Source organism: Notolepis coatsorum, assembly GCF_963971535.1.
Source record: "Notolepis coatsorum genome assembly, chromosome: 2".
NCBI classification, from domain to species: Eukaryota; Metazoa; Chordata; class Actinopteri; order Aulopiformes; family Paralepididae; genus Notolepis; species Notolepis coatsorum.
Genome location: NC_140166.1, coordinates 223,155,241 through 223,182,740, shown reverse-complemented (window position 1 = coordinate 223,182,740; position 27,500 = coordinate 223,155,241). Strand labels below are relative to the sequence as shown.

General features: G+C 46.9%; 1 protein-coding gene across 1 annotated transcript in view; it reads right to left on the bottom strand.

Annotated features, from left to right (window-relative positions):
- Positions 1-27,500, bottom strand: part of ehd4 (EH-domain containing 4) — an 85,059-nt gene that overhangs the window by 30,661 nt on the left and 26,898 nt on the right. The window contains exons 3-5 of the mRNA XM_084308670.1: positions 15,685-15,851; positions 14,586-14,719; positions 13,492-13,603 (exon numbers count right to left, since the gene is read on the bottom strand). Coding sequence (XP_084164796.1) covers positions 13,492-13,603; positions 14,586-14,719; positions 15,685-15,851 — 413 coding nt within the window. The remainder of the gene's footprint in view (positions 1-13,491; positions 13,604-14,585; positions 14,720-15,684; positions 15,852-27,500) is intronic.

Below are 27,500 nucleotides of genomic sequence, written 5' to 3'. Positions count from 1 at the left end.
GTTGATCAGTTGAATGGACCAGTCACCTCTGACGGTGAAAATGATTGACCGTTTTTGTAGCCAATGAAATTCTGGAGCTAATGGTACGTTACACGAGGGCTGATTCCTACGGTAAGGGGACAGAAGAAGACGGAGAAGTTTTGCAGAATTCTCTCTCGCCGTCCAAATTAATGAGCGGTCGGCCATTTTGGATACATTTTTACCGATACAAACAGTACAAAAACGTCTGTAAAACACAAACCTTCCGTGGGATTGTTATCAACTTTGGACCTGTACTAGATAAGACTTCAGGCTATAGAACCGTTATGTTGTCCAGCTCCTACCTCTCAGCTGGGACTTAAAACAGGCATCTGGCAACAAGTAAACAAAAATTTTAGTAAACTAAACTTTTACTTCAGTGTGTTCAAACCTCTGTAACTCTATTTCATTAGCACTCAGAGTGATTCTGACTGTTGTGTAAGAAAGTTCAGAATGTTTCCTTTCAAAAGAGACCCAGACTCATGCATGCGCTATAAGTGGTTAACGAATAAATCGCAAATTACTTTGGGTATGCAATCGTCAGGCATTTTATGCTAAATGTGCCCTATGCATAAGGGGTTAATGACGGGATAATCAATCAAAAAGAACATGAAAATCAAGTAACTTCCAAGTAAACAAAAGTGTTTTATGAGCATCTAACGGGGAGAAAAAAGGTTTTAAGTCTCAAAATCTTCAAAAATGGTCACTAGCAGAGCTGTCAATCAAACAGAGGTAATCCGATTGGTCAACCGATGCAGGCATTTCTTCCCGACGAGCACACGTGTTGAAACGCTCCTACGCGCTCTGAGGTACTGTTGGCTACGCTAATGAAGTGGACCGTGTACGAGCAGAAATAAGGCCAGAGGCAGGAAGGACGGAGAATAGGGAGAACAACAAGGACAATAGAACATTAAAGGAACACCACGCCAACGTTTGGCGAGATTAGCTTATTTGCAAGAAGAGGTACTGCTCTCATCTCTGTGCAGCACGTAGTACAGAGAGGCCGGCCCGCAGACCGCTAGCTAGCTTAGCACAATGACGGGAAGTGGATACGGACCAGCCTAGCGCCATCAAAACAGTCTTGTTTACATGTTGTGTATTTACCATTAATCTAATGTGGGGCGGTACTACAGAAGGTTCTGTATCGTTAGTGGCTTAGCTTGGCATCGCCTTCTGCACTATCTCGCGTACGTGCACGCGTACTGAATAAACCACAAATGTACCTCTAATACCAGTATTAGTCTGACCACACCCCCTCATCAGCTTACCTTCATAAGCAGGTGTGTGGTCACCTGCTCTCCTCCTTCTCGCTTTCACCACAAGGAAGAGGTGCCTCGGTAGATCCCCACACTTGACACCATGATGGAAGAAATTGGATTAGGAACAGCTTGGGAAACAAGGATACGTTGACATCATATCTTTATTTTCTCTCTCACTATTTTCGAGAAAATACGGCGATATTGTCTTCGTACTGGAGTGTCTAGAAGATGATGATCATTCTACAAACCCTCCACCGGTTTTCGTATTGGGAGCACGCCGCTGCATGCTTCTCAACTGCAGTTCCTTGCTGTGTTTGTTGGGGTGAAACCTGTCAGGCCACAGCTGAACTGTCGGACATGCCGCTGTTGTGAGGAGCGGTGCGTTCCAGGTTGGTGAGTAGTGTTTGCTGGCGGGCTCCACTTGTCTGTTAGTGCTATGGGGGCTACTAGACAAAGTTTATGGAAACCGGCCCCAGGCTAGGGTCCTTTGTTTAGCCGTCTAGGCGACAGAAGGCCTTGGTCTGGCGACCATTATAGTTTTAACTAGTGGGCCGCGACCATTGACACTGGTGATCCCTGTGTGTTCTGGACGAGTGGATTCTCTCTGTCACCGTGTTAAGACCCATCTTTCATATCCAAATGAGAGTATTCCTTCACGAGGGGATATGTGCATGTAATGTGCGATAGCGGCAGATTCATGTTCAAAGTCAGCTATACAGGCCAGTTGGTACTGTGCTGATTCCGCCGGACGTGTTATTGTCACCGTTGTGAAGCGGTGTTGACGTCTTGTTTTCTCTTTTCTCTTAAAAAGTGAGGAGGGTTCAGAACGGCGGCCTGTCTGGGTGAGTGTTATGTCATTGTTTACATGTTCATAGCTTACGGTTAGCCGGTCGGTGGCCTGGCGCGGGGTAGCTTGGCTTCTCGCGCGCCGCCGGGAGCTCGCTCCTGATCGCGTGCGTCGTAGATCGGCGTCTCGCGAGCGGAAGCGATAGCACCCGAACGGTTGGAGCAGCCGTTAGCTTGATGCTATTCTGTTGAACGTGCTTTGATTTTTAACATGTTTTACACTCTTGACCACGACGTCATCCTTGACAGGGGATGTTCGTCACCCTGCCTGAGCCTAGACGGGGATTGCGTCAACAAAGAGGGCTGTGTTCTACGGTGGCTTGTGACTGCACTTCGCTGATCTGCGTTCCGGCAGGTACGGGGTTGGCCAGACCCTCATAACACGTCTTCTGGTTTTACCTTGCTAAATGTATTGTGAATGACGGTGTTTTTTCCAAAAACGTGTGTTGTTGCAATGCATTTGAGATACGTTGCGGGTTGTGTGTGAGCTGTTTTTGTCACTGGCAGTAGCTTCTCCGTGCAGGTCGTGATGTATTGATCTGGTTGTTGTGTGAGAAACATCATGGTGTTTATGTGTACCGTGTACTCACTACTAAGGCAACTAACCTATGAAGCTATGCTTGGTGACGAGTGAGTAAAAGAATGTTCTTTCTCAGACTGTAATGACAATGGACAGTGAGTTCACACATTAACAGGTTTTCCTGTTTTAACTGGCCGTATTGAGGGTAAAATAGGAGGATTGTGTTTTTCCCCCCCCCGGTTCCCTGGGGACTTTATCACCTCCTATCAGACATGTTGTGCATTAATTGTGTCTTTTGTGTGGTAGGGATACGATGTAACTCTCAGCTTGATTGCTGAGGTTGTGCTAAATCTGCTGGAGAAACTTATTTCCTAAAGGGAAATTGGTTTGGTTGCTGTCATGTGTGCTTGGCAAGGCCTGTGGTCGATACTAATCAAGAATGATGTATTCTCTCATTGTGATGATGATGGGTTGTGTGTGTCATGTGACCTACAACTGGGTTGTACTGGCCACAGAAGTTGGACCGGGGTTCTTAGAGCCCTCTCTATTCTGTGTTTTTCCTTAGTAAAAATCAGATAGCAGGTTAGCTCGTGCGCTGTGTGGAGCTGTGAAACGCTTCATAGAGCTGACTATGACTGTGTCATATTCTCTTTTTGTCGTTACGTCGTATCATGGGTGTGGGGTCGTAAAGGGGTGAACTGGTAACCTTTCCTCTCCCCATTGTTCTGTCGGTCAGGGGTACACCCCCTGTCCTTCAAGGTTCCCGTCACGTGGCGGTTCGGCACGTTACGGGGGGGGGGGGGGGGGGGGGGGGGGAGGGAGTTCCTGGTCCCACGGCCTGGTATATTGGGCGTGTGCACCGCAGGAATTCCCCCGCCATAGAGTACGTCACCGTGCGCGTCTCTGTTGGTAGGACTTCCGTGTGCTGTTCAGGTCCATGTGATGGATCTGTTTTCAGGGGGGGTGGTCAGGGCTCCTCCTCACCAAGCGCCTACTCAGGCCTTCTGTGAGTTCGGACTCCTTCTTCCATGTGATCCATGTGAGGAAGCCTCCATCAGAGTACAGAGCCTTCCTCCTCAGATTGTCAAAGTAAGTGGACCCTCTAGAAGGGTCCTTTTCTATTGTATGTATATTCGATTCAATTCGTTTATTGAGTGTGTATGGGTTCGGTGCCTCTTCCCCGGAGGCCCTAAAACCAGTTTTTTACATGGCTCAAGGTGCAATATATTCTTTTCAATCTGTACAGCTCGCGTGGGAAGTCTCTCTGGGGATCCCCGTCTCTTTCCTATGGGAGGGTGGTGGGATGTAAAAATGTGAACATTTTTTACCCCGGCTGTGTAGACTGGGATACATACTGTTGATGCTTCCTTCTTTCTATTCCAGAAGTGTTGGAGTTAGGGAGTGTCACACCCCTCTTGTCGTTCCCCTGGGCGCCTTGGGGATTCAATGACAGGTCTAAATAGCCTGTTCATTGATGGGGGTGTGTCCCGACGCACGTATAGTGCTAGCTCGCTGTGAACAGGCGATTGACTGGCACGCCTTAGTTGCTTGTGGTTGAAACAGCGTTTTTATAAAGCAACTGAGATGGGGGTTTTTCCTCTTCCGGCGACCACATCCCATGACCTGGGTGGGTTGTCGACGGTCGACGGATCCTCGTTCATGTCTGGGGGATGATGACGGGATGGATCTGAACATATGTAGTGGGGTCTCACGCCCTTGGGGTGGGCCACCAGGCGCGGTTCGTCCCGACGTCTGGGTGGCGCCTTCTTTTCATGTTAAGATCAACACGCATATCTGCCCTTCTCCTGGAGTAGGCATGTCGGCGTGGTTAGGGCACGGGACTGGTTCTGGTCACGCTGGTCCAGATCAGTTGAACCCGTTGTCCGCCGGGGATGCAGATCTGCTGTTCTGGTACCCTGAGGGACTTGGGCTTTTTTCAGGGGGAAAAATGCCAGGTCGGTCTGGGTGTCACAGGGTTAAGCGCTATGGAGACCCTGGTTGGGTATGTTTTTACTCAGCACTGTCGTCATGGCTTACAGCCATGCCATTCTGTACGCGCTCGATCTCGTCGGATCTCGGCCGCTACACAGGTTGGTCCTGGTTAGTACTTGGTTGGGAGACCGCCGGGGAATACCAGGTACGGTGTGCTTAGGGGCTGGTTCTCCATTGTTTTTCGCTCCTCTCTCACGCATGGCGAAGAGGGGCCTGTGGGGGTGGTTTTTTGACCTCCTCTGGTGACCCTGTGCTTCCCGTACCGCCAGGCCCGGTCCGAAGTGATGTTTGCGACCCGTAGGCCTGGGTTAACCCTTTTTGGAAACTGAAACACTTGTACTGCGGTATAGCCGGTGTATACCCGCAGGTGTGTTTTGGAGTTTTTTCTTGAGGGGTTATAGGAACAACCACCGCATTGGGTGACACCGAGGTGGTTGATTCCCTGGTGTGTTGGAGCAGTGTCAACTCCCGGGTTCACCGGTTGAGGGTGCCCCTGCACGTTCATGACGTCTGCCAATCGTGTCAGCCTTCTCTGCCTCGACCCCTCTGGGTGGGGGTTGTTAAATGGAGGCTTGGTCATGCAACACCGCCAGCTTACGCTCCTTCCGCCGGGGCGGCTGTGTTCAGCTGTCCCCTCTGGCGCCTGTCTCGTCCGCAGTCTCCAGGCTAGGGTTAACAGCCTGTTGCCTGGTTTTTCCCCGGTGCGCTGCCTGCTTCCGTTGGTTAACCTTTTTGTGTGCTTACGGCCATGCTGACTGCCTATTCTGCAGGGTCAGTGTGCCAGGCGGTGTACTATTGGGGGGACGGGGCCCGCTCGGCTTACTGGCCTGGTTGGTTCCGCCTGGGAATACCAGGTGCAGTAACTGAGGGGCCTTTGTCCGAATACGCTGGCGATGTGGGGGGCGGGGCACTACGTGCCCACCTGGTGGGGTCTTGATGCTGGCATCATGGACTTCTCCGGGCCCCCATTCCAGGGAGTCCAGTCCTTTTGGTGGGTCTGGGTCTTCCTTCGTGCTCCGCTGCTACGGCCTTGCCACGGGGTTGGGTTTGCCCTTGACCCCGTGATTCTGGGGGCAGTAACGAGGTTGTTCCTCCGTTCGTTCCCGGGTGGCATGCGGGTTGTGCGTGTGTGTAGTCGTGGGTCAAGCCACGGTCTGCTCACCCTGTGCGTTGAGTTGCTTGAGTGCCTCTTCGCACGGTCGGGTCCGTCGCCCTCCCGTGACGTCCCTAATAGGGGGGCTACCCTCCATTAGGGGGGGTCGGGGGGGCTCGGCCCTCCCTGTTCTGATGGTTTTGGGGGGCTGTCAGCGGGGTGTATTTGTCAGCCAAGTGGCTCCGCTTGGCCTCCCTTGTGCAGAAGGCGATGCCAAGCTAAGCCACTAACGATACAGAACGTTAGGTTATGACTATAACCAAGTTCTGTTAGTTAGGGGCGATGCTTGGCATCGGACGCCGCTGCAGCCCTTGTCCTCACCTTGTGGTGAAAGCTTGGGAAGGAGGAGAGCAGGTGACCACACACCTGCTTATGAAGGTAAGCTGATGAGGGGTGTGGTCAGACTAATACTGGTATTAGAGGTACATTTGTGGTTTATTCAGTACGCGTGCACGTACGCGAGATAGTGCAGAAGGCGATGCCAAGCATCGCCCCTAACTAACAGAACTTGGTTATAGTCATAACCTAACGTTAACCTTTCACTACCACACTACAGAATGTTAACCTTTCACTACCACACTACAGAAGGTTAACCTTTCACTACCACACTACAGAAGGTTAACCTTTCACTACCACACTACAGAAGGTTAACCTTTCACTACCACACTACAGAAGGTTAACCTTTCACTACCACACTACAGAAGGTTAACCTTTCACTACCACACTACAGAAGGTTAACCTTTCACTACCACACTACAGAAGGTTAACCTTTCACTACCACACTACAGAAGGTTAACCCTTTCACTACCACACTACAGAAGGTTAACCTTTCACTACCACACTACAGAAGGTTAACCCTTTCACTACCACACTACAGAAGGTTAACCTTTCACTACCACACTAGAGAAGGTTAACCTTTCACTACCACACTACAGAAGGTTAACCTTTCACTACCACACTGCAGAAGGTTAACCCTTTCACTACCACACTACAGAAGGTTAACCTTTCACTACCACACTACAGAAGGTTAACCTTTCACTACCACACTACAGAAGGTTAACCCTTTCACTACCACACTACAGAAGGTTAACCCTTCACTACCACACTACAGAAGGTTAACCTTTCACTACCACACTGCAGAAGGTTAACCCTTTCACTACCACACTACAGAAGGTTAACCTTTCACTACCACACTACAGAAGGTTAACCTTTCACTACCACACTACAGAAGGTTAACCCTTTCACTACCACACTACAGAAGGTTAACCTTTCACTACCACACTACAGAAGGTTAACCCTTTCACTACCACACTACAGAAGGTTAACATTTCACTACCACACTACAGGTTAACCTTTCACTACCACACTACAGAAGGTTAACCTTTCACTACCACACTACAGAAGGTTAACCCTTTCACTACCACACTACAGAAGGTTAACCTTTCACTACCACACTACAGAAGGTTAACCCTTTCACTACCACACTACAGAAGGTTAACATTTCACTACCACACTACAGAAGGTTACCCTTTCACTACCACACTACAGAAGGTTAACATTTCACTACCACACTACAGAAGGTTAACCTTTCACTACCACACTACAGAAGGTTAACCCTTTCACTACCACACTACAGAAGGTTAACATTTCACTACCACACTACAGAAGGTTAACCTTTCACTACCACACTACAGGTTAACCTTTCACTACCACACTACAGAAGGTTAACCCTTTCACTACCACACTACAGAAGGTTAACCCTTTCACTACCACACTACAGAAGGTTAACCCTTTCACTACCACACTACACAGAAGGTTAACATTTCACTACCACACTACAGAAGGTTAACCCTTTCACTACCACACTACAGAAGGTTAACCCTTTCACTACCACACTACAGAAGGTTAACCCTTTCACTACCACACTACAGAAGGTTAACCCTTTCACTACCACACTACAGAAGGTTAACCTTTTCACTACCACACTACAGAAGGTTAACCCTTTCACTACCACACTACAGAAGGTTACCCCTTTCACTACCACACTACAGAAGGTTAACCTTTCACTACCACACTACAGAAGGTTAACCCTTTCACTACCACACTACAGAAGGTTAACCCTTTCACTACCACACTACAGAAGGTTAACCCTTTCACTACCACACTACAGAAGGTTAACATTTCACTACCACACTACAGAAGGTTAACCCTTTCACTACCACACTACAGAAGGTTAACCCTTTCACTACCACACTACAGAAGGTTAACCCTTTCACTACCACACTACAGAAGGTTAACCCTTTCACTACCACACTACAGAAGGTTAACCTTTCACTACCACACTACAGATGGTACCCCGAATGTCTTGCTAAGCTATCAGCTGTTCTGAAAGGGTTAACTGTGCATGAATAGCTCTAGTCCTAACTAGCATGAATAGCTCTAGTCCTAACTAGCATGAATATATCTAGTCCTAACTAGCATGAATAGCTCTAGTCCTAACTAGCATGAATATATCTAGTCCTAACTAGCATGAATATATCTAGTCCTAACTAGCATGAATAGCTCTAGTCCTAACTAGCATGAATATATCTAGTCCTAACTAGCATGAATATATCTAGTCCTAACTAGCATGAATATATCTAGTCCTAACTAGCATGAAGATATCTAGTCCTAGTTAGCATGAATAGCTCTAGTCCTAGTTAGTATGACTATATCTAGTCCTAGCTAACATGAATAGCTCTAGTCCTAGTTAGTATGACTATATCTAGTCCTAGCTAGCATGAATATATCTAGTCCTAACTAGCATGAAGATATCTAGTCCTAGTTAGCATGAATAGCTCTAGTACTAGCTAACATGAATAGATCTAGTCCTAGCTAGCATGAATAGCTAGCTCTCGTCCTAGCTAGCATGAACCTTCGATTACTTTCAGCTAAAGGAGGCTTTGAGCACACGTGTGTAACGGAGGTACCGTGAGTATATCCACCGTCACGATGGACTTCAAGTGTTGGGAAGTGACTGTGGCACGTAGCGGTACTGCAAGTTAAACTCACTCGCCCTTAAAAGGCATCCAGACATGTTACCAAGAAGTGAATTCATCTCTTGGTATAGCGGTCTGTGATGTCAGCCATGCGGCTGACCCGGGTTCGAGACTTGCTCAGGGCAAGCCAATTCGAACCGGCTACACATGTTTTAGGGAGCGGGTGGGATTTGATAGTCACATGTTTAGTGATAAAAAAAAAACAAAAAAAACATTTATGCATGGATCATCATGGATTTTAAATGATTGGATTTATATTGACCATGGCAGGTAACAGCTGCCAATATGGGTCTAGGGGAGACTCAAAAGTACTGCTGTTCATGATATATGTCAGGATAAAGGGTGGAGTAGCCTATGTAATGACAACTAATGTAACGAGAGAAGGTGATGCCTTGTGATTGCATGTAAGTTCATACGGCCGTGGATATAAACTAAGGCTACACACCCCTTAGCCGGTGGAAAGCCCTCGACGCCCACAAGCCTCGCTGTTGACAAGCAGCCAATGACTTGCTGATGAGGCTCGTTCGAGTCGTTGATGAGGTCACCGGAGGGAACATTAAAGAGACCAGTTATTAGCACCGCGAAGAGGAAATAAGTAGTCAAGGACACAAGAACACACAGGAAGAAGGAAACAGTGCGATGGAATGCGGCCGCCGCTGCTGTTGTTGGTGTGAATGGAACTACTGGAGGGAGGTTTTCCACAGGAAGTCATCCCTTTAGGAACAACATGCCATGAAGCAACAACTGCACAACACAGCGGCATGTACTGTACAGCAAACCCCACAGTGGTTAACACTGCTGCCTCACAGCAAGAAGGTCCTGGGTTTCAAACCCCACAGTGGAACAGTGGTTAGCACTGCTGCCTCACAGCAAGAAGGTCCTGGGTTTCAAACCCCACAGTGGAACAGTGGTTAGCACTGCTGCCTCACAGCAAGAAGGTCCTGGGTTCAAACCCCACAGTGGTTAACACTGCTGCCTCACAGCAAGAAGGTCCTGGGTTCAAACCCCACAGTGGTTAGCACTGCTGCCTCACAGCAAGAAGGTCCTGGGTTCAAACCCCACAGTGGTTAACACTGCTGCCTCACAGCAAGAAGGTCCTGGGTTCAAACCCCACAGTGGAGCAGTGGTTAGCACTGCTGCCTCACAGCAAGAAGGTCCTGGGTTCAAACCCCACAGTGGTTAGCACTGCTGCCTCACAGCAAGAAGGTCCTGGGTTTCAAACCCCACAGTGGAACAGTGGTCAGCACTGCTGCCTCACAGCAAGAAGGTCCTGGGTTCAAACCCCACAGTGGAACAGTGGTTAGCACTGCTGCCTCACAGCAAGAAGGTCCTGGGTTCAAACCCCACGGTGGAGCAGTGGTTAGCACTGCTGCCTCACAGCAAGAAGGTCCTGGGTTCAAACCCCACAGTGGAGCAGTGGTTAGCACTGCTGCCTCACAGCAAGAAGGTCCTGGGTTCAAACCCCACAGTGGAGCAGTGGTTAGCACTGCTGCCTCACAGCAAGAAGGTCCTGGGTTTCAAACCCCACAGTGGAACAGTGGTTAGCACTGCTGCCTCACAGCAAGAAGGTCCTGGGTTTCAAACCCCACGGTGGAACAGTGGTTAGCACTGCTGCCTCACAGCAAGAAGGTCCTGGGTTCAAACCCCACTGCCGTTGCCCTGGACCAAGGTGGTCCCCACTGCTCCTAAGTGGCTGGGGCAAACTTATGGAACTCTCTGCCTACTGGCTTAAACCTGGAGTCCAATGCCAACGTCTTCAGCAGAGGACTCAAGGTATGGCTGACATCAAAGCAGCAGTGCTCACATATGTAGACAGCGCGGACTGGTTTTGTTGTTTTGATCATGGACTTGTTCTGGTAACTATTTGTTCTGATTTGTGATTTTAATTCTGTATTACACTGTTCATTTTATTCTATCTTTTAGAAAAGCCTCAATGGACTAGTGTTGAAAACGAGCACTTGTGCTATAAACACGCAAAACGGCACATCTGCTCTGTCCACTGTGGCTGGTCCAATGTAGCTGTGGTGTCCATTTTAAATAGACGTTTTCATTCATTCATTCATTCATTCATTCAAAGGATCGACCACATGACACAAGACATCTCCAATTAAAACCAATAGAGAATGCCTTCAAGCAGCGTGGAAGCTGCTCTGAGCGGGTGACACAGCAGGCCGTTTCTTTTCTCTCCTATATTTTCTTTCTTCCATCTAAAAACAACAGCGTCTCTTCCTGGACAGCCGCTAACAAAACACAGGCACGCGGTCCAACCACAGCCTTGAAACAACACACGTTTGGACACGAACCGAGCCAAGACAAACACAGCGTCGGTCAGACAACTGATAAATATAACAGGCCCCACAGCTGCCACGTGACAGGGAATACCCCTGGATTGAAGAATTCATGTAAATTGTTATTATCATGGATTATTTCTGGTCGCTGGTACTTTATCAACCCTCTGTAATCTGTGTTAGCCCTCATTAATCTTCATTTCTGCCAAACGTAATGTCATGTAATCCCCTTGGGGGGACTTTTTGTCTTTCTTCATATCACTATGAGAGACACATACCAGTGCAGTCTGTAAGTCTGAGTGCAGTCGGTGAAGAATGCTGCTGTTGTTTTGTCTCTGTACTACGGCACATTGGATTTGAAATGGAACAATGACCGTGGGGTTAAAGGTTACATCCATATCAGGTAAACCATGGAGAAATGATAGCCCTTTTTATACATAGGCCTGCAGTTACTTTTAGTCCCCCAGTAAGGTTAAGGTTAGGTTTAAAGTAAGGGTTAGGTTTATAAACAGTAAGGTTAAGGTTAGAGTTAAGGTTAGAGGTAGGTTTATAAACAGTAAGGTTAAGGTTAGAGTTAGGTGGCGGCTAGGTGGTGTAGTGGGCAAGGCGCTCGCCATCAACGCTGGAGACGCTGGGTTCGAATCCAGCTCTCGGCGTTGCTATCAGCTTGGCTGGTCGTATAATTTAATTTTAATAATAATAATTAAAAAAATAAAAAAAAGTTAGAGTTAGGTTTATAAACAGTAAGGTTAGGGTTAAGGTTAGTTAGGTTTATAAACAGTAAGGTTAATGTTAGAGTTAGAGTTAGGTTTATAAACAGTAAGGTTAAGGTTCATGTTAGAGTTAGAGTTAGGTTTATAAACAGTAAGGTTTAAATCATGATGTTGGTACTTTCATCCAGAGTGTCACTGTATGCTGTTCTGTTGTTACTTATATATATATATATAAGAGCTCCCTTCTAGAGCAGAAACGTAATCAGAACCAGAACATGGACTCTGTACTCCCAGAACGTCCCCTTGGATTCACTCACGTGAGGGAAAGTCCCCTCTCAGACCCTGTAGTCTCCTTCTTAAGATGGGAACTGGACCCAGAGCAGAACAAACCCTATACTGTATACTGCATATACTGTATAATTACAGTAGAGTAGAGAAGAGAGAGAGAACAAGAGAAAGAACGAACAAAAGAAAGAAAGAAAGAGAGGAGAGATGGAGAGAGAGACAATAAAGAGAGAGAGAGTGAGAAAGAGAGAGAGAAAAGAGGGAGGGAGGAAGAAGAGAGAGAGAGAGAGAGAGAGAGAGAGAGAGAGAGAGAGAGAGAGAGAGAGAGAGAGAGAGAGAGAGAGAGAGAGAGAGAGTAAGGTTGTGAGTGATATTGGAACCCATGCCATCCTGATGAGAGAGTCCTCTATTTATTCATTCTTCACCTGCTGGTAGCGTGACCCCCGTGTCTCACCTTGTCTCACCGTGTCTCACCTTGTCTCACCTTGTCCTCTAGATATGAACTCGTTCACCTGCTGGTAGCGTGACCACCGTGTCTCACCTTGTCATACAGATACAGCACTCAAAACTCAAACCTCTCATGCCTCTCTACCACTCTCTACCACTCCTCTATTGTTCTTGACCGGGCCAGATTTCACACCTCCACTTCCTCCCACAGGCTGGGCAGATTTTCATCTTAAATTTTTATTCGTCCCAAATGTCCCAGCCCCATCAGATTTCTTAGCTTTTTTCACTGTTTACTTATCATGCATTGCAACACTAATATATGGTCAGTACCCCAAGTCAGACTGCCCATATAAAAATTATTTTGGGGGTCTGAGGGCAGTAGCCCCCGACCCCCTCCCTGGGGAAGCACTTAAGTTAACTACCCTCCCTTTGTTCCCCCAGCCAACACCCCCGGAAAATTAACACCTGAGTAGACTTAAGTGGCACACAAGCAGCAACAAGCAGCAGACAAGCAGCAGAATTGGTTTGATTTTTGAGCGCTGCGTCTGTATGTGTGCCTAAACGGTGCTTATACATGTATGGGCTTTGATTTGTCCCCGTACACTGTTTTTTATAGACGCACGAATGCCTAGTGAGTGAATGTACAGAATATGTTTTAAACTGTTTTTATATATTAGCTTTAATGTCCTTCTATCTTTCTGTTTCTTTTCTGGCTTAAACATCGAGCCCAGGGGACTACAACTGAAAACTACAGTAGCAACCCATGTTGGCCTATTTACAGTTATTTTAATTTGTATTAATTTATAAATGTATAACTGTTGATTGATGTGCACTGTCCCCTGATCAAATAAACTGAGTAAACTAAACTAAACGTGTCTCACCTTGTCCTCTACATATTAACCCATTCCTTGCCGGTAGCGTGACCGCCTCACCTTGGCCAGACGCGCCCTCTTGATGAGGTCGTTGAGTTTCCTGAGCGCTGCGTTCCGGGGCAAACTCTGGATGTCCTTGAACAGGTCCATGGTCTCGGCCTCGAACAGCCGCCTGGAGGAGACACACGGGACCAACGTCTTCAGAGAGATCTTCACTTCGGTCCGACCACAAACGGGACATATTATGTATTTTCAACAGTTTTTTTTTTTATCCACTTTTTCTCCCATTTTCTATATTTTCTCCCATCCCAATTTCGTATATCATCCAATTCAACCCTCCCCTGTCACGAACGCTGTTTCTTGCCTCCCACAAGCCGGCTGCAATGTGGACTAAGTCATACATAGCACAAGTCCCCTCCGGTACTTGAGGTAACAGCAGTCGCATCTTTTCACCTGCGCAGCTCGATCTCTCAGTGGCGAGGAGTAACGCGTGGGAGGCTCACGCTGCCCCCGACACTTCCTGATTCTACTGCGCAGGCGCACCAACCGACCTGTAGGTGTCGCTGTCCACAACGCCCGATCCCCACCCATCAGTTTCCCACCCCCTAATACGGCCAATGTGTATTAGTATGAACGACCAGCTAAACTGAAAGCAATGTGGAGCGCTGGGCAGCGTCTCCGTCATTCGTGGCGAGCGCCTTGCCCACTACGCCACATAGCCGCCCTTGTATTTTCAACCGTTTTATATGACTTTCTTGAATCCGTGGAACATGTTTGGCGTTTTTTTTGGTGCTAATTAAAAAATAAACTAGTAAAGTGCCTAGTCATACTAGCTTTGGCCACAAACCAATGCAAAGTCAATGGGGTCGAGTTCCTGTCTCTACAAGCTGACGGAGGCTCACTGAAATCCACTCTGTGTTGCGCTGTGGAGTCAATTTTAACGAGCTTTCAGTCGACTTGTACAGACGGGAGCTCGACCCCAATGACTTTGCATTGGTTTGTGGCTAACTATCCGGGGCTAGTATGAGGAACAGCATGGCTTGTGCTGAGAACGTTTTCTATCTGTTGTGGTGTGTGTGTGTGTGTGTGTGTGGTGTGTGTGTGTGTGTGTGTGTGTGTGCGTGTGTTGTGTGTGTGCGTGTGTTGTGTGTGACCTGTTTTCTGAGTTCTGAAGGGGTTTGCCCCAGAAGGAGCCCAGATAGACCCTCGCCACCTCCGGAGTGTTGATCACTTTCCCCAGCGACCACATGAGGGCGCCGTAGACACGCATCAGCTGCTGAGTGTCCACCTGCGGGACAGGTGAGGAAGAGCAGAAAGAGGGGGGGTTAACACCTGCAGGACAGGTGAGGAAGTGTGTGTGAATGTGCATCCATGTGGGGGTCCTAATGTGTATCAATGTGGGGGTCCTAATGTGTGTCAATGTGGGGGTCCTAATGTGTATCAATGTGGGGGTCCTAATGTGTATCAATGTGGGGGTCCCAATGTGTATCAATGTGGGGGTCTTAATGTGTATCAATGTGGGGGTCTTAATGTGTATCAATATGGGGGTCTTAATGTGTATCAATGTGGGGGTCCTAATGTGTATCAATGTGGGGGTCCCAATGTGTATCAATGTGGGGGTCCTAATGTTTATCAATGTGGGGGTCTTAATGTGTATCAATGTGGGGGTCTTAATGTGTATCAATGTGGGGGTCTTAATGTGTATCAATGTGGGGGTCCTAATGTGTATCAATGTGGGGGTCTTAATGTGTATCAATGTGGGGGTCCTAATGTGTATCAATGTGGGGGTCTTAATGTGTATCAATGTGGGGGTCCTAATGTGTATCAATGTGGGGGTCTTAATGTGTATCAATGTGGGGGTCCTAATTAGGGATGTCCGATATTATCGGCCTACCGATATTATTGGCCGATATTGGCATTAAAATGTGATATCGGAAATTATCTGTATCGTTTTTTCTTTTAACATTTATTTAACCTTTATTTACCCAGGCAAGCAAGTAAGAACTAATTCTGATTTTTTTTATTGTCAAAAGTATGCATAATGTTGTGTTAATTCCACGACAAGAGATATGTAATGTTAATTACCTGAAATTATTCCGTTTTTTGGGGGGGGGAAACCCTGCATATATCGGTATCGGTTGATATCGGTATCGGAAATTAAGAGTTGGACAATATCGGTATATCGGTATGGCAATATCGAACATCCCTAGTCCTAATGTGTATCCACGTGGGGGTCGCCCTCTTCCTCCTCACCTGGTCAGCCTTGTTGAGGACCACTCGGATCTTGTCGTCTTGTCCCCTGAACGCCTGGATGGCCTCAGAGAACTCGTCGGAGATGTCTAGTTTGTGGGCGTCGAACAGCAGGATGATCCGGTCCACACGCTCCCCGAACCAACGCAGAACCTCCGTGAAGTCATACCCTGGGGAGGGAGGGAGGGAGGGAGGGAGGGGGAAGGCAGGGAGGGAGGGAGGGAGGGAGGGAGGGAGGGAGGGAGGGAGGGAGGGAGGGAGGGAGGGAGGGAGGGAGGGGTGGAGGGAGGGAGGGGGGAGGGAGGAAGGGAGGGAGGGGTAGAGGGAGGGAGGGAGGCAGGGAGGGAGGGAGGGAGGGAGGGAGGGGGAAGGCAGGGAGGGAGGAAGGGAGGGAGGGGTGGAGGGAGGGAGGGAGGAAGGGAGGGACGGGTGGAGGGAGGGAGGGAGGGAGGGAGGGAGGGAGGGAGGGAGGGAGGGAGAGAGGGAGGGAGGGAGAGGGAGGGAGGGAGGGAGAGAGGGGTAGGTGAGCTATTTCTTTTGTGAAATATTCCACATTGGTCCTTTAGTTTCCCTGAAATAGCATGTTAGCATTATTAGCATTTCTTGTGGAAAAGTTAGCACACAGCTAGCTGTTAGTTTAACACAAGGTGTCACTGAGCAATGCCAACGAACAATGGCCACGCCTACATGACCATAGAGTAGCCAGTCCACCTTAAGAAAGACACCCACTGTGTACAGTACGCTCACTGTAGACAAAACAGAGCCGGCCTCAGCCATGCAGTCAGGCCTGGTCTATATCACAACAGGCACACGGGCCACGTATGTACGTAGGCTACCTGTGTAGACAAAACAGAGCCGACACCATCTACCATTATAGGAAATAAATGTATTTGATTACAGCAGCTGTGCGTGTGGGGGGGGGGGGGGGGGGGGCATGTCAAGGAGTTCTCCTACCCTCCCAGAGTGTGTGATATCAGCAAAGTCAAACAGACAACTAGCCTGTTACACTACACCTGTTGTCCTGGTTACACTACCTGTTGTACCCATTCTGCAATCTGTTAATACAGTTTTCATTCATTCATTCATTCATCCGGCACTGTCCGCTTCCGTTCATTGTGCTAAGCTAGGCTAACGTGCAGCCAGATAGCTTTCTACTGAACGCACAGAGAGGTATCTATCTGCTTGTCTCTCTCTGGAGAAGACGGTAAGCTAATTTCCCCAAATGTTGCCGCGTTCCTTTAAGTCCGTCTATGTCAGGGGTCGGCAACCTAGGGCTCCGGCGCCGCATGTGGCTCTTTAGCCAATCAGCTGCGGGCGGATCCCTGGCCCTTATTTTGGAGATCGATGTCATACTGTGACACTGAAATGAAAACATATTTCATCAACTAAAATATTTAGTCAAAAATATTTCATCAACTAAAATATACAGTGCGTCACACCCCGCGCCTCTCCCTGCCATCTGCAAGTGGCTAATCTTGAGTTTCCGACCCCCCAGTAAGCTAACCATGGATAAATCCAAAAAAAGGAAAGTCTGAGGAAAATAGAGGGTTTAATTCAGCGTGGACAGATTAATTTGCTTTCACGACTAAAGATGCAGGCTTACCTGTATGCCTGATATGTGGTGCGAAATTTGCGAATGAAAAATGTACTTTTTATTTTATAGATTTTCCACAAATAAGGGAAGGACTCTAATAGAGCTGCATAGTTCAGGGTTTTATTTCAAAGTAGGTCTACAGATGCCAGTGTTTTTTCTCCTTTTCTGTGTTTTATTTCAAAGTAGGTCTACGCATGGTAGTCTTTTTTCAAAGTGGACTACTTTTTATTTGATAAATGTTCCACAAATAAGGGAAGGACTCAAATATACCTGAATAGTTCAGGGTTTTATTTCAAAGTCGGTCTACAGACACCAATGTTTTGTCTCCTCTTCTGTGTTTTATTTGAGTTTGAGGTTTTCCTTTGTTATAACAGGTAAAAACAGCAATAAAAAGTCAAACATTTTCTTTTTGTTGCTTTATAATTCCATTAATGCAACAAACTGTGTGCTATAAGTATAAAGTATAAACAATCACAATTTACTTTGGGTGTGCAATTGTCAGGCATTTTATGCTAAATGTGGGGTATGCTTGGGGATATATAAAACGTTATACACTGTGTTATCTTCATTTTAAGGGTAAATAGGTTGTGCGGCTCCCTGAGCATTTTATTTTGTGGGAGGGGGGAAAAGTGGCTTTTTTTTTTTTTTTTTTTACTTTTTTTTTTTTAGCGTTTATCGCTTTTCTGGTCAAGCATGACCGACAGATACAGGGTGAAACGGGATATAGATCAGGGGAAGACATTCTGGCAAATGACGGCGGGTCCGGGAATCGAACTCGGAGTCCACCAGATCCGTGACGCAGCACGGTTTTCCCCGACGCCGAAAATAGCGCCGAGATATGCAGTGAGCTACTGGAGCTCCCCTGAAAAGTGGCTCTTTTGATAGTAAAGGTTGCTGACCCCTGGTCTATAAAGGTTGCTGACCCCTGGTCTATGTCAATGTCTAGACGAGGACACCTCTGCAGCGCCACGATACTTCCTTTACAATGTTATTCTGACACATTTCACCTTGTAATGAACGCAGCCTCGCGCTCTTTTAGTACGCTGCAACTTCCATCACATTTGTATTCAGTGTTCAGCGCTGTCCTCCTGTGTGCTAAACGTGCAGAGTCGGAGTTCTGTCACTTAAGATGAGATATTCCTTTATTGATCCCCTTGGGTAAAAATGCAGGCATCATAGCAGCACGGGGGAGGGGGGGAGGGGAGGGGGGGTACAGGTCATAGAATTATAGTACAGTGGAGAAGTAAAAAATTAAAATAGGCAGTGTAAACAATATAACAATTTATTACATGGCGTTTTCACATTCGCCGAAATGCTTGCTTATGATTGGTCAATAGCGCTCGTCAGAGGTCCGTTATTACTCGATAATGGACCTCTGCGGAACAATAATGACCGCTGTGCGCAGCTGTTCGCAATCAAGCCCACTACAACACTGTATCAGTGCTGCTCAGCATATGCACAGCTGCACTCAGTCATGCAATCAGACCACAGACCTGCCGGCTGCCGATAATAATAATCACTTTATTTGGGCTGACAGAGCCACAGAACAACTGCGTCTGCATTTGATCTCGTCTTGTCGATGAATTAGGCATATTGTTAGTAAGTTAGCCATGTAATAAGCGGGATAATGTATAGCCTATACTCGGTCATTGTCGCAAAATAATTGACCTTCACTGACGTTTAAAACACCTCGGCTGCGCCTCGGTATTCTAAACTCCGTGTCGGTCAATTATTTTGCAACAATGACCTCGTAGCTATACATTATCCCTTACATAATTAACGCTGGACATGCGCATAATGGGCAAGTAGGCGGTGTAAAGAGGTCAAGGTGCAAGATGAGGGTATGTATGCCCCCTCTCAGTTATATTTGTCCTACAATAAATATAGTTACAATATATATATATAATCTAATAACTAATATCTAATCTAATATTATATAATCTAAATAGTCCACCACGTTGCCCTGTAATGGACCGTGTGCTCAGGAACCTGTTGCCTCTCCCTTTCATGAATAAACCACGTCAAGTCGTCCTGAGGAGACAAAGAGCCGGAGACGGAGACGCAGGTCGGGTTACTGTGGTCGTGTTGGGTGTTGGCAGAGTGACAGCGTCGTACCAGGAGGGTGTGGCCTGCCAGCAGTAAGTACACTGTACACAACACACCAGGTACGGCAGTAAGTACACTGTACACAACACACCAGGTACGGCAGTAAGTACACTGTACACAACACACCAGGAACGGCAGTAAGTACACTGTACACAACACACCAGGTACAGCAGTAAGTACACTGAACACAACACACCAGGAACGGCAGTAAGTACACACTACACAACACACCAGGAACGGCAGTAAGTACACTGAACACAACACACCAGGAACGGCAGTAAGTACACTGAACACAACACACCAGGAACGGCAGTAAGTACACACTACACAACACACCAGGAACTGCAGTAAGTACACTGTACACAACACACCAGGAACTGCAGTAAGTACACTGTACACAACACACCAGGAACGGCAGTAAGTACACTGAACACAACACAGCAGGAACGGCAGTAAGTACACTGAACACAACACACCAGGAACGGCAGTAAGTACACACTACACAACACACCAGGAACTGCAGTAAGTACACTGTACACAACACACCAGGAACTGCAGTAAGTACACTGTACACAACACACCAGGAACGGCAGTAAGTACACTGAACACACACACCAGAACGGCAGTAAGTACACTGAACACAACACACCAGGAACGGCAGTAAGTACACTGAACACAACACACCAGGAACGGCAGTAAGTACACTGAACACAACACACCAGGAACGGCAGTAAGTACACTGAACACAACACACCAGGAACGGCAGTAAGTACACTGAACACCAACCACACCAGGAACGGCATAAGTACACTGAACACAACACACCAGGAACGGCAGTAAGTACACTGAACACAACACACCAGGAACGGCAGTAAGTACACTGTACACAACACACCAAAATCGAAATGAACAAACATCAAAGTTATGATTATTGTAATTTTTCCATGTGACATGGAAGCACGCGATACAGTACTCGGGTCTCGGTTATAGCCATGAAATACTAAATAACTAGAATAAATACAAAAAGAATACTGATCCTCATGATAGACAGACAAACTGATTCCAATAAAAAATCCGGAAAAATGAATCATTCAGTAAAAAAGAAATTATAATCCATTCAATAAAAACCTAGTCTAATTCAATAAAACTGATTTAATTCAATACAACTAATTTGATTCACTGATTAAAAGAGAGATCATGTTCATGTTCCACAGATCAATGGACGTCTTACATACGTCCCCTTAAAGGACATGTCCTTCTTAACCCTTTCACTACCACACTACAGAAGGCTAACCCTTTACTATCACACTACAGAAGGCTAACCCCTTTACTATCACACTACAGAAGGTTAACCCTTTACTACCACACTACAGAAGGTTAACCCTTTACTACCACACTACAGAAGGTTAACCTTTACTATCACACTACAGAAGGTTAACCCTTTACTATCACATGACAGAAGGTTAACCCTTTACTATCACACTACAGAAGGTTAACCCTTTACTACCACACTACAGAAGGTTAACCCTTTACTAACCCACTACAGCAGGTTAACCCTTTACTATCACACTACAGCAGGTTAACCCTTTACTATCACACTACAGAAGGTTCACCCTTTACTATCACACTACAGCAGGTTAACCTTTACTATCACACTACAGAAGGCTAACCCTTTACTATCACACGACAGAAGGTTAACCCTTTACTATCACACTACAGAAGGCTAACCCTTTACTATCACACTACAGCAGGTTAACCCTTTACTATCACACTACAGAAGGTTAACCTTCTGTAGTGTGGTAGTGAAAGGGTTTAACCTGCTGTCGCATGGCAGTGAAAGGGTTAACCTTCTGTGTTGTCACAGTGAAAGGGTTAACCTGCTGTCGTGTGGCAGTGAAAGGGTTAAAACTGGTAGGTAGAACAACAATGCTTCTTGGATGATGCCGCTTCAGGAGTTCCACTTGTTGCGCTCCAGTGTGCACGTTCTACGTTTCATATTTCTACGTGCAGCCTCTCTGACCTCGTGCAGTGTTCCTACTGGCCGGTGACTCTGCCTGACGCATTCTCCTTTTTAACCCTTTCACTGCCACACTACAGAAGGTTAACCCTTTCACTGCCACACTACAGAAGGTTAACCCTTTCACTACCACACTGCAGGCGGTTAATGTGGTAGTGAAAGGGTTAATCTTCTGTAGTGTGGTTGTGAAAGGGTTAACCCTTTGTCGTGTGGCAGTGAAAGGGTTACCTTCTGTATTGTCGCAGTGAAAGGGTTAACCGTTTGGTAGTGAAAGGGTTGAAGTGTGGGGGGGGGGGGGGGGGAGATTTGGAAAGAATCAACCCAAAACCAGAGCCAATTGGAAGGCTATTTGGACCTAAACAGAGAGTACACAGTGGCAGAATACCTGAGACCTACCAGAGCTGTGACTGATCCAAAACTACGGAGATCCTTGACTAGGTACAGACTCAGATCCTTAACTAGGTACAGACTCAGCGGAGCACAGCTAGCCATCGAGAAAGGCCGCCATAGCAGACCTGGCTCCAAGAGAAGACCGACTGTGCACCCACTGCACACAAGATGACAACCTGCCCACTATACCATGACATCAGATACATATGCTTCCACAAATGTATGTTTCCCATGTCAATAAAGCCTGTTTGAATTGAGAGAGAGAGAGAGAGAGAGAGAGAGAGAGAGAGAGAGAGAGGAGAGAGAGACAGACAGACAGACAGACAGACAGACAGACAGATACACACACAGAGAGAGAGAGAGAGAGAGAGAGAGAGGAGAGAGAGAGGAGGAGAGAGAGATGAGAGGAGAGAGAGAGAGAGAGGAAGAGAGAGAGAGATAAACTGAGTGAGACAGAAAGGAGGGTGGTGTTGTGGGGCTCCCAGACAGAGAACGAGAGAGAGAGAAAGAGAGAGAGAGGAGAGAGAGAGAGAGAGAGAGAGAGAGAGAGAGAGAGAGAGAGAGAGAGAGAGAGAGAAGAGAGAGAGAGAGAGAGAGAGAGAGAGAGGGAGGGAGAGAGACAGAGAAAGAAAGAAAGAAAGAAAGAAAGAAAGAAAAGAAAGAAAGAAAGGAAAGAAAGAAAAGAAAGAAAGAAAGAAAGAAATAAAGAAAGAAAGAAAGAAAGAAAGAAAGAAAAGAAAGAAGAAAGAAAGAAAGAAAGAGAGAGAGGCAGACAGGCTGTGAAGCGGACAGACAGAGAGGTGGGGCTGACTGTGGGAACATGCTATGATGTCATGGTTTTTCAGAGAGGTCAAAGCGGACATGGTACAGTACTACCAGAGTGATGAAAGATGGATCTGGGTGGGGCCGGCGGGCGACCAGGAGGCAGCAGGGGTGGTACAGGAGTACTGATGAGTTGTGGGCTCTGGCCGGGCTGGCCCTACATGGCCCATTTACATGTCATTACCAGGTACAAGTGTAGTACAAGCAGTAGTGTAGTCAGTACTGTAATGAGTACAAACATAGTACAAGCGGTAGTGTAGTCTGTAGTGTAATGTGTACAAATGTAGTACAAGCAGTAGTGTAGTCCTGTAGTGTAATGTGTACAAACATAGTACAATCAGTAGTGTAGTGTAGTGTAGTGTGTACAAACATAGTACAAGTGGTAGTGTAGTCGGTAGTGTAATGAGTACAAACATAGTACAAGTGGTAGTGTAGTCTAGTGTAGTGTGTACAAACATAGTACAATCAGTAGTGTAGTCTAGTGTAGTGTGTACAAACATAGTACAAGTGGTAGTGTAGTCTAGTGTCGTCTGAACCTGCGACCTTCAGATGACCTCTCTACCTCCTGAGCCACTATTGCCCCCCATATTAGAGTGAGAGCACTCTGTACCATCTGACCTGACGTACCTGATTGTAGATCCACAGAGGATAGAGACGTCGTGTAATAATGGTGTGTGTGGAATGATAATCTACTCTTGTTCTCCACTGTATAACCAACCTAAGCATTAGGTGATGATGAGTGAGCATTTATGAATCAGTAAAGGACAGAGAAGGTTCGAGCCCAGCTCTCGGCATTGCTACAGCTTGGCTGGTCGTTCATACTAACGCAATTGGCAGCGTTTAGGGGTGGGAAGCTGGTGGGGTGGGGATTGGACGTTGTGGACAGCGACTACTACAGGTCGTTGGTGCGCCTGCGCAGTAGAATCAGGAAGCGATGGGGGGCGGCGTGTCCCTCCCACGCAGACCCTCGCCGCTGAGAGCGCGCTGTGCAGGTGAAAAGATGCGACGGCTGCCTCCTCGAGTACCGGAGGGGACACGTGATGTAGGCTTCGTCCACATTGCAGCCGGCTTGTGGGAGGCATGGCCTAACAGCGTTCGAGACAGGGGAGGGTAGAATTGGACAAAATACGAAATTGGGATGGGAGAAAAATTGAAAATGGGAGAAAAAGTAGATAAAAAAAAAGGGAAAGGACAGAGAATGTATTTTAAACTGCATAAAATCGACATTAAAGAAACACTGGCAACGTTATGGAAAAGGCGATTACCATCATAAGATACCAATTTTCCTCTCTGTGCGTTCAGTAGAAAGCTATCCGGCTGCAAGTTAGCCTAGCTTAGCACAAATAAATGGAAGTGGATATGGACCAGCTATCCTAAAAAAAAAACACCTCTCCTGGAGGTTTAAGCTACTGTAGGCTGGTGGTCTGTATCCGCTTCCATTCATTGTGCTAAGCTAGGCTAGGTTGCAGCCAGATAGTTAGAACGCACAGAGAGGAAATGGGAAACTATCTTCTCGTCCTCTGGAGAAGACGGTAAGCTAATTTCCCATAATGTTGGCGTGTTCCTTTAACCCTTACGGGACCATAGACTCTGGCTAGCGATGCGAATTCATCACCGGAGATGAAACCCTCTGTGACACTTCCAGTTGAACAACATCTCCATCTCCAGCACCGGAGACCACCTAGGAATCTTCACACGTGACACAGGGTCACCGTTTGAAATTCCTTCAACCTCAACGTCCTGAAGTACCGAGGCCGACGAACAACAACAACAGCGGAATGATTTATTACACAAGAGAATTCAAAAAACGAATCCCGTCATCTTTCACTGCAGTAGTCATGACACCACGCCGGGCTATCATTTGTTATTTAGTCCCTTTTCTAATTCACTTTCAGTGACTTAATGAATCCCCCCTGCACCCCCCCCCCCCCCCCCCCCCCCCCCCCCCTTCCTGATGTGACGATGACTCATCGAGAGTTCGTCAGCCGCACGGCCGGCGGAGTGATACGTCGGCGTGGGGAGAGAAGCCGCGCTCCGCCGCTGCCGCATGTATAATGAGTATGTGACAAATAAACTTTGACTGGACTTGAGAGGAATGCGACCTCAGCTGCTGAGAAACAGCTAAACCTCTTTCCAGATGAGGGAACACCCTGCGAGCCTCCACCTCCCCTACAGCGCTGCTGCTGCCGGCGCTGCACACTCTCCTTCTCTGTCGGTGTTATGAGGAGAATGATCCGGCAACGTGGTTTGTGTTAGTGGTTCTCAAACTATGGGTCGCGACCCAAATTGGGGTCGGGCGGGGTGACAGTGACAGCGCATTGGAAAGTAAAAAAATTAATAATAATAAAAATATATCCAACTGCTCCACTGCTCCAGTGGAGTTACTCAGTGGCCAACGGTGTCAGACTGTGGTTGTACCGGGCAGCTCCCAGGTGTGAATGGAACTGTGTGAAATGTGAAGCAGGGCGTAGCTGAAAAAGAGCATCCGTGCTCAGAGAACCTATACCCTGGGTAAATAAATGTTAAAAATATATATATTTTTTTTTAATGTTCTGGCAACACATTTTGGCTAAATATGCTCGTTTTATAAATGTGTATTGATAACATAGTGCTGTCATTAAATGTCCTAATAAATATGCATGATCAAGTTCAACAACGTGTGCTTTTATTTTGATATTCCTTAATTCCACGTTGAAATTACGCGATACATTAAGTGTGGGGTCCCCAAAACAAAATCCTAAATAAAATGGGGTCACGGTAGTTTGAGAACCCCTGTATGCCGGTAATGTTCTACTGTAGCCAGAGAAGACTGAAGAGAAGTGATTGAACCCGTGCCGTGAAGAACAAACTGTTTTGAGACCACCCGTGGATTTGCAGTTGTAAACTATTATCACCAGAATGGACTCAACCTTTAACACACATTATAATGTATCTAACCTATTTATGAAAGAGATTTGCACTACATTCATAACTCATTTGCATTTGCACCTTGCCTTAAAAAGGTTTTTGTACCTCATTGTCTGCATTTTTACCTCATTGTACTTAGGTTGTACTTTAGTTTGTATATTGTATAGTGTTATTCCTCTTTTACTTACTTTTTTACTGTATGAAGCACATTCTCAGGGGCTCATATACAGAACCAAACATCTTCCTGTAAAGTACATGTACCTTATACGTGACAAATAAAAACAAACTTGAAACTTGAACCTCTACTGGTTAGCCTAGGCATTGTCCAACTAACACCTCTCCCGAAGGCTAACCGGCACTGTCCGCTTCCATTCATTGTGCTAAGCTAGGCTAACGTGCAGCCAGATAGCTTTCTACTGAACGCACAGAGAGGAAACTGTCTCTATCTTCTTGTCTCTCTATCTGGAGAAGAAGACGATAAGCTAATTTCTGGAAATGTTGGCGTGTTCCTTTAAAACGTGCACAATTTTCAGGAGCAAACACCCCTGCCCTCTGCCCCCCCCCCCCCCCCCTCCTCAAGAGGGTCCGAGCTCCGCCCCACCATGCTCTCACAACACCCTGTGGAATCACGGGAGTCATGTGTTATTTTATTCTATCGTCTCGCTCTCCTTTGCATCATTGTGTGTGTAGTGAGTCATAGCTGGACCGCTAGTGGGTTAACCCTTTCACTGCCACACTACCAAACGGTTAACCCTCTTTAACTGCGGCAATACGGAAGGTTAACCCTTTCACTGACACACGACAGCAGGTTAACCCTTTCACTACCACACGACAGCAGGTTAACCCTTACTATCACACCACAAACGGTGATAGTGAAGGGTTATAACCCTTCTGTAGTGTGGTAGTGAAAGGGTTCAAACGTGTCTGGTCCAGTGCAGAGCGCCTCAGCTGAGCGATACTAAAACATTACCAGATGGGGGGGGGGTAACGCCCCCTACCGTCTCTCCATCCCTCCCTCTATCCATCTCTCCATTCCTTCCATCCATCTGTCCACATGCGCTGCTGCCTGCGTTCCCAGCGGGCCTTGCAGACGGTCGCGCTATAGCGTAGCCCGGGGCGGTACGTCATGGTGTCGCGTGTTAGAGAGCAGAGCGCAGAGCGCAGTGGCGGGCGATCAGGCCTTCTCAGCGCCAGAGAGTGCACTTATGCAAAACCCCTCCCCGTCACGCCTCATTATTTAAAACTTGGACAATGTCACCAGAAAAAGCCTGATGTGATCTGCTGGCTGAGGAAGAACACATTAACCCTGTGTGTGTCTCCCAGGTCATCCATGTGACAGTGTGAAATCTGAAGTAATGTTCCTGGTCACTGATCTAGAGTCAGATTCGGTCATCCATAGCAACACTATTATCACCGACATCCAAGAAGGGGGGATCCCCCCCCCCTTGAACGGCCCTTCTAAGGTTTCTCTCCTCCACATTGCCTGTGGTGCTTTTTTCCTGTTGCTAGGTTTTTAGTGAGTTTTTCCTTACCTTCGCTGAGGGAGTGTTGCATTTATTTATTGTGCATTTATTTTTATTTTGGATTTCATGGTGGGTTTTCTTTGTTCTTGATTTATTGGGATGTTTCTTCTTGACTTGTTTAAGAAGACGTGTCCGGCCCCATGGGGGACATTCACGTGTGATTTCAGGCTTTACAAATACATTTGATTTGATTTGAATGCGTGAATCACAACTTAGTTATAATCAGACTCAGAACACACAGCTGGTGCTGCAGGGCCGTCTGCGAAAAGAGAACCCTGATCTCAGTGGGAAAACCCAAATAAAAGGCATCAAATCAAATGTCATAAGATTCCTTAAATTCTAACAAAACATCACACTTTCGAATCCAGCTCACAGCTCCGGGGTGTCACCAGCTTGGCTGGCCGTTCACACTAATACAATTGGCTGTATTAGAGGGTGGGAGAAGCTGGCGGGGTGGGTC